Below are 8,289 nucleotides of genomic sequence, written 5' to 3' on the forward strand. Positions count from 1 at the left end.
TGTCAAACTGAGCAGTTCAATGTCATTTGGACATTAGAATTTGACTAATACATGAAAACACAAGCTGCAATGTCATAGTTTTTATTGTCGTATAAAAAAAGGTTTTCAACCAAGTACATAGAGGTAAATGCATGTCAATACACAAATCACGTCACTTTGTCAGAAATGTTACAGGATACATTTTGCATAGGCTGCACTTTTCTCTCATCCACATCATATCACATGCACACAAACAAGAAAACATGGTGTATCTCATTTCATGAGGCGGACGTCTTCATTCCAAATTCATATACAGTACGAGTTATAATGTAGCTGCCTACTACCTTGTAAGAGTTGTCAAGTGTTACATTTATTTAGCTTAAATCTGCACAAAACTAAACTGTGTGTATTGTAGTATGTGTTTAATAGTATTATAATAATGATGTATTTCCTGGTTAACATTTGCCGTCAAGCCTCAATGGCTGAGGTTGCGATGTCCCGGCTGTTGGAGGTGGAAGGAGTGATGTTGGACTCCTTGGCGGACGCGGTTCTGGCGCTGGATGGCGTTACGAGTCATGTGGTGTCGGTCTGTCCAGGCCTTAGCCTTCTGGGTGCAGGCTAACTGAGTCACTTCCAACAAAGCTTTAGGCTGAGAAACTGAGCCTGTGATCTCTCGACTGGTGGCGATGCTGCTTTGAACTGTGGGCTCTGGATCCAACACACTGGAGAGGAACACAAGCAAGTATGTGAATCTAACAGGCTTAAGAGAATCAGTATTTACTGTGAAATGGGATTAGAATGAAGTTGTGTCTTAATTGCAAAGTCTGAAATGGTATCTGTTTAAAAATTCCTTAATATTCAAAAATTCTGCATGTGGCCCCAGAGGATTCCTCCTGCTCCCTCACCTGCTGTCATTGTCCATGTTTGCGATTGTGTCTCCATGAGGAGCAGAGTTTGATGGTTGGGTGTCAGTCAGCTCTGCACTATGGCTCTCTGCCTCTGTGGACACAAAATGGAGTTTTGTTATATAATTGAGCAACAATTCAATATACAGTAGGTATAGTAAGCAATTGTGTAGCTAAATGAATAACAGGTTAATCACTGAAATCAAACAAAATGACATATGAGGTGTACGGGATGTTAAAGGACACATCTCATTCTTTGTGTTTGTTTAATTGTTTGGCTCAGTTGGCCTAAAGGCAACTCCATTCTGAAGACCTTATCGTGGTATCACATTTGACATCACCATGAAGTTAAGTGAACATTAATAGGATCACTTAGCATGATTTTGTCCGAATAATTATGGAATTATGAATAATTTGAATAATATGAATACATTTCAAACCACACTGCAGGTGCCCCACTTTGTCACTCATCAACATGGACAGCAGTGTCAGATTAAAGTTGTAAAGATGAAAACACCCAAATAATACACAAAATATGACTGTTTACATTAGTAATACTCTATATTTTATGTATATATTGTTACAATACATATGTTTTAAATATAAGAACAAAATACTCCATGACTGACCTTGATGACTGACTACAAGCCACCCTTCTTCCACCACTTCTCCAGACTTGACATCCTTGGGGGTCTCCTCCTCTCCCCCAAAAAGCAGCCGGGTGATTGTTTTGAACATCGTCTTTGTCTTCTCTTGAGGTTTTGTTGTTTGTTGTCCCCTTCCTTCCTTACTTTCCTTCTTTGTTAAGCAGGAAGCTCAGGTGTTGCAAGTATTTATCTGTTAAAGAAAAGAAGAATACTGGCTCATAATAGAGTCATATACATGTTCATACCTTGATGTAATGATAACTCTGATGCCAGAGACCCTTCTTCCGTTATTATTTTTCAAAATTCAAGCAAACTGGGTCAGCTGACGAGGGTGTCCAATGAGATTTCTTGAAATATAGTGGTTTGAATAATGATGCCCACTCCCCAAGACTTTCATTGTTAGGGTCCATCTGTTTCCAGATATATGGGGGAGGGGCTCCTTTTATTAAACATCTTGTCAATGTAAAGCCTGGTCTGCACTATATGGACTGAGGTGGCTCTATGTTGAGCCATTACACTAAATCAATACCTAGCATCTGATTGTTTTCTGCAGTGCACACTAACTGTAATGCTGCGATGTGTTGTGTTTTCACTGGCATGCATCACAGAAATAAAGAGAGAAATAAAATGATTAAAAACACTCCTGCTAATCAAACTTCTCTCACTGACTGGATTCGGTTTAGATGTATTTGTATACAGTGTATCGGGTTTTCATGCAGAGGTTTGCAGTAATGTGTCGTTATATTTATTCCAAGGCTGCAACCAAACTAACCAGAGCCAAACAATGACAGCCAGCAGTACACATCAACCCCAGCTGTGTGATGGTACTGGGGAAAAATGAGTCTGAATGTGAGCAGCTATCGTAACGGTGGCCTGTTTATTGTCTAACGTACGCGTTGGTAAATGTCTATAAAGTAGCTGTATCTGTGCAGTGTCCTTACCTGCTGTTAGTGTCTCTCAGGTTCAGTCGCAGAACATTGTGCAGTGTCAGTCTGAAACTGTCAAACAGGTCATTTATTGTTGGTTAAGCCTCTGAAAGCCTGTTACAACCAAACAGACTGTTGTTTTGCATTTTCAAATCTTCAACCGATCACAGACAACACAAGACCCGCCCATGTCGCCGCCCACCTGGAGTAAACAACCAATCAGATCCGCGGGATTCTAGTAAAGATCAAACATTGCTGTCAAGATAATACATCTCACACGTTAGTTTGTTGTTTAAACCTGTGTTTTATTTATCTTTCTGTACTCAGTTTACTCTCTTTGTACCTTACTGTCATAACCTTTTATTTTCTTAAGGCCTTTTGTTGTGAATGAGCATCCGCTACAAACAGTATGATATAATATGATGGTGATAAAGTAGTTGTTTTCATCCTGTCTGTGTTTACTGTATCTGTCCCTATTAAATAAAAGACACGTAAATAAATAAACTGCCTTATGGACGATGGCAGGAAGAATGATAAGTATATACAAACGACTACAAACACTCGTAGCGAAGGCGGAAGTAGGCAGTTAGAGCTGTTCATCGGTTATCTGCACTGAAATAACGACGTAATGGAAATAAAGTACATCGTACATAAGCGTGTGTGTGTTTATTCATTTGTTATTACTAAGCTGTATTTACAGGTTATTACAGAAACAGTCTGTCAGAACAGGCAGAACCATTTATGACATTTGATGTACTGTGGTAGTATTGTTAGTACTTGAGTAAAATATAATTGAGTACTTCAGCCTTTAGTTACATATTAACATCTGTACTGTAAATATTACTGATGCTCTGTAAGTTTCATAATGTTAGTTTTAGGTAAAGGGCCACAAAATGAAATTAGACCTTCACTTTCTAGCTGTAAGGCCCAGTGTTGGGCAGTAACTCATTACTAGTAATACTATTACAGTGATAATAATACTTTTCCCAGTAACTAGTAGTGTAACTAATTACTAATACATTAGTTACAATATTACTTTTGTTGTCAGCCTCTACTGCTTTGAAATCCAACAATCCAATCACATCAATGGATTCATTTTTGTAATCGTGGAGGAAACTAGTTTAAAGGATGGAAACATTCAGCAGCTGGAAATATTCCATTACTTTGATTTTAACAAACAAAACTGGATTTTAATCGTCATCAGTCTGAATTTTGGGGAGAAGGGACGCAATTTTTTTCTAGGGAGTAGCAGTTATAAAATTAATATAACTAGTAGTGTAACTTATTACTGTTGGCAGGGAGTAATAAGTAAAGTAATTATATTACTTCCTGTAAGAGTCATTTTTTTGAGTAACTAGGCCAACACTGGTAAGGCCATAGTGATTATCATAGAGCCACTGTGCAGCATGTATTGCACTAATGAAGCAGATTTACTTTATTAATCCTGAATGGGGAAAGTCTAATATCAATTCTAAAAATTAATAATAATTAATAGTAATTGTAATTAATAATAATCTCACAGCTGTAGGTTTCTCTTTATCTTTATGTGAACACTGGTTATATTTATTTCTAATTTGTGTTGTTTTATTAAAAATGAAAGGTCATTTTAATTTGGAAGAACTTTAAGAAGCCCGAAGCATCACTGAAAATGGACTGAGTTACACAAAGGATGCTTTTTTAAGACTGATGATCTCCCTGCAGCCCTCACACCAATTTTCCAGCACGCAGACTGCTAAATATAAGATACTCCTGCAGGATACTGGTAGAACAGAGAACTGATGAGTGTATTTTTATATACCACAATCTCATATTGTTCTTGTTCATCTGCTATTTATAACGATTCTATTGTTGCTGTGATATTTCTAATCCTTCTAAAATGTCTTGTTGACTGCTATCTTTATCTTTCCTCAGTGTTTACTGCAGTTCAGTATTCCATCATTCAATGTTTTACTGAATATGAGGAGTGGGTGTCTGACAGTGGGAGACATATAGCTTATTGATTTTTACTGTAGCTGTTAGAGGAATTAGAGAGAAAGAAGGCCTATGGTACAAATTCAGCTCACTGTCATCTCCCAGGTGATTGTGTGAGCCTCTGTAAGAGCGCCCTCCAGTGATCACTGGGATGAACTAGTCATATATCATTACTTATTTCTTCCAGAAGATGGCGCAGTTACTCTACTGACGTTGTTATGAAGCTCTAGTCAGACTGAAACAGCCTGTGTGTCAGGGTGTAACTTTATTAAATAAAGTGTGACAGGTCTGATGACACTGTGACCAAATGGCCACCAAATCAACACAGTAACCGTCTTATAACAGGGGGCCAGTCTGAGAACAGTACTTCATTCTTATTCATTCATGCAGTCCTCTTAACTTCAATATAATAAAAATGTCAGTTTAGTTGAGAGGTTGTGCTCCTTATGTTGATTCCCTTACATATTCCCCAAATTATGTAAACACTGGAAACTGACTGTGTGAGAGTCAGTGACCACTGTCCAAAGTTGTGGAAGCACATGCAGATTGGGTGAACTGGACGCTTTAAAATAATAATATGTTTGAATAGGTTTGAATGTGACTGTGAGTGAGCTCATCTACACTGTGTTAGACTGGTGACCTGTAGAGTTCCCTGCAGAGGACAGTTAGATGATCAGCACACATTAGAAACAGCATAAAGTCCTTATATCACTATGCATATTAGGAGCTGTAGTATTCAAACTCTGAATTAAACTGAGCAATGTGACTGGCAAATTGTTCTTCATCACATGTCCAGGTATCTACCTATCCGCATAATCAGACCACACAGTGCCACGGTATGTGATTATAACGTATGGCACTCACGCGTAATTATAATAATTCGCCACTGTTCCTTCCCTCTTTCTTTTCTGCAGGTCAACACCAGCGGATTCCTGCGTGTAGACGCTGTGAGACTCGTGTTATTGTTGTTGTAAAGTGTGTGGGCATGAAGGCTTCATCCTGCGCACTTGAGCTGTGATACGGGACGTGGGCAGGGCCCTCGGCGTTAGCACACCCCTACCGCCTGTGTCAGAGTATTTCAGAACAGAGGCCAGCATTTAGTCATTCTGCATGAAAGCTGCACACGCACTCTTGTCCGCTGAAGTCCACTCTAACTTTTGGACGATAGGAGGATATTTCTGTTTTTTTCGGACCCAGATGATTTGATTTGCTTTTTCCGCTCTTGTAGAAACTGTGCGTTGTGACCAGAGGATACTTTTACGCACAGTTCTTTGACACTCACTAGGACAATGCCTCGATCTTTCTTGGTCAAAAAGTACTTCGCTAAACAAAAGCCAAACTACAGTGAACTGGAATGTCAGAATGGTGAGTTGAGAAGGTTTTTTATTTCTTGTATGAATTATGAAAGTATCCTTACATAAGTGTGCAAACTTGATAGAAAACCACCTGTTTTTTTAAGTGCGGTTGCAAGTTCTTAGTTAAATGTAGCATCATTTTGGATATACACTCTTTTGTTACTTTTTGTGGCTGGTTCTACAAACCCGGCTACTCCCTGTTCAAGTCGGGGCCCGTTATATGCACTTTCCCCCCTTTCTGCAACCAGACAGAGCTCCATTCATGTTACAAGCCCTTGTGAATACGTGGGAGGAAACGGCCCATGAAACCTTCCCATGGCTCCAGCTTTATGCTCATTAACTGCTGAGAAAAACAAGAATGTGTCACCAAAATAACTACAGACAGTAGTGGTGTAGTTGGGGAAGGTTTAGAATAATTCTGATTTTGTTGTTTATTGTTGTACAATTCAATCAAATGTTACTGAACTTTTTTGTGTTCTGGTTGTATGTTTGAACCATCCTTTCCTTTCTGTCTCAGACACTTTACTGGAGAGGTATCCTCTTGCTGAGCTCTCATCAGGGGACAACACCTCCTCTGCCACCTGCTTCACCACAGGTCTGGTGTGGGACCTGAGTGTTCTGCCCGCCCTCTACCTGCCCCCCTCCCAAACAGAGCCCTCTGCCACCCCAGGACCCCTGGACCTCAGCTCCCCGTCCAGCCTCAGCAGTGGCGCCAGCAGTTGTGGAGAGGAGGATGAAGGACGCACGTCAGACCCCCCCAGCCCCGAACCGGTGCACACATATGCCCCTCGCCAGCGGATGAAATGCACTGGCGTTATGCCTCACATAAGTCCCCCTGAGGAAGAGGAGGAGAGGGAGGCCCCCGCCACAGCAGCACGGCCAGCTTTCCTCTGCAAACACTGCCCCAAAGAGTACACCAGCCTCGGGGCTCTGAAGATGCACATCCGCTCACACACCCTGCCCTGCGTGTGCACCACTTGTGGAAAGGCTTTCTCCAGGCCGTGGCTGTTGCGCGGCCACATCCGCACACACACAGGTAAGACCCCGCCAGAGATATTTCCCAACATTAAACATCCTTCCCTTATCTGTCTTATTTCTAATAATTGTTTTGTCATGAGTGTACCTGTTGCAGTGAAACTGTGAAGAGTTGAGAGTTGCTGTCATTGTGAGGCAGCACACAATTACTCCTTGATCATTTTGGCTCTGAAGGAGCCGGACATCCACGACAATCAGTTTGATGAGCTCAAACATCTGATCAGCAGACATTATCACATAGGGAAGCCCTCTGTAGACCCTGCACTCATTGATCAGTCATTGTGTTTAATGTCCCAACAACAATGACTCGTCAGCTAATTATCTTATCATGGGGAAGACACAGGAGTGACAAAGGGTTTAAAGAATGCCTGAAGGCTCTCTGCTATCACTGAGCACTTAGTACCTGCAGCAACTTGTTAGCGTGCTAATCTCATTCTGCTCTGATTGAATCATGCTAATTCAGTCAGGCTTTGACCCACCAGCCCACCATGTGCTTCTTCATTATCTCCAGAATATGTGTGTGTGTGTGTGTGAGTGAGGTGTTAATGGAAGGCTCTCAGGGACGCCTGACTGTTGTCACCGCACGACGACTGCCACATCTAAAGGGAGTGCCAGTAAATTTATATGACGCGTGTTTCCTCCCTTTCTCTGTCCAGGTGAGCGCCCCTTCTCCTGCCCCCACTGCAACCGGGCCTTTGCGGACCGCTCCAACCTACGGGCTCATCTGCAGACTCACGCGGAGGTGAAGAAGTACCAGTGCAGCATCTGCTCTCGCACCTTCAGCCGCATGTCGTTGCTGCAGAAACACAGCTCCTCAGGGTGCTGCTCCACTGCGGTGTGAGACACCACAGAGACAGACAGAGGGGACCCCACTCAGAGCTCAGGGCAGTGGAAGGTCTACACAAGCCCAGCTGGCCTGTTGACTACCTGTAAGGCCACAAAGAGCATGAAATGGCCTGCTTTAAGAGACTTGGAGGGAATCGAGTCTCATTATTGGATCTGAGTTTATGAGCCTTTTAGAGTCTCTGCTCTGTAAAAAAAAAAAAAAAAACATCTGAGGAGCAGATTTTTTTTCTTCCAATCTAGATTGAGGTCTCGAGGCTGGACCAAAACTCAACAGAGCAATGCAGACACTCACTTCATATCAGCCCCTTTGTTGCTATTGTGCCCATTCCAAAGACCAAATATGTAGTGAACTCATTGGGGTAAGAGGTGTTCTTTCCTGTCTCTGTCCTGGTGCCGGCCAGCTCAGGATCATGGCCCAGACACAGCTGCTGAGAGGTAGGGGTGCGTGGGTGGAATAAATCTCTCAGCGTGCCTCACAATACACACACACACACATACATACACACACAAAAGCAAATGCACACACAGCTGTCCCTGGTACTGTGGTGTAGATAGACGAGGTGCTAACAGGTGCTATAGCCATGACCTTCGCTGGTTGATAGCAGGTGACTTCCACTGCCCTTGG

At 42.0% G+C, this 8,289-nt stretch overlaps 2 protein-coding genes across 2 annotated transcripts; one reads left to right on the forward strand and one right to left on the reverse strand.

The window, feature by feature from the left end:
* Positions 1-67: 67 nt before the first annotated feature.
* Positions 68-2,608, reverse strand: tp53inp2 (tumor protein p53 inducible nuclear protein 2). Its single transcript, XM_035662507.1, has 4 exons — positions 2,473-2,608; positions 1,514-1,721; positions 885-978; positions 68-701 (listed from the first exon to the last, which is right to left on the reverse strand). The coding sequence occupies exons 2-4, from the start codon at positions 1,620-1,622 to the stop codon at positions 455-457; spliced, it is 450 nt and encodes a 149-aa protein (XP_035518400.1). The 5' UTR covers positions 1,623-1,721; positions 2,473-2,608; the 3' UTR covers positions 68-454.
* Positions 2,609-5,449: 2,841 nt separating this feature from the next.
* Positions 5,450-7,930, forward strand: snai1a (snail family zinc finger 1a). The gene is made up of 3 exons (XM_035662508.1): positions 5,450-5,793; positions 6,301-6,819; positions 7,475-7,930. The coding sequence occupies exons 1-3, from the start codon at positions 5,718-5,720 to the stop codon at positions 7,657-7,659; spliced, it is 780 nt and encodes a 259-aa protein (XP_035518401.1). The 5' UTR covers positions 5,450-5,717; the 3' UTR covers positions 7,660-7,930.
* The last annotated feature ends 359 nt before the right edge of the window (positions 7,931-8,289 follow it).

The sequence above is a fragment of the Morone saxatilis genome, unplaced genomic scaffold (assembly GCF_004916995.1).
Source record: "Morone saxatilis isolate NCDOM2014 unplaced genomic scaffold, NCSU_SB_2.0 Contig18, whole genome shotgun sequence".
In the NCBI taxonomy this organism is placed as follows: Eukaryota; Metazoa; Chordata; class Actinopteri; family Moronidae; genus Morone; species Morone saxatilis.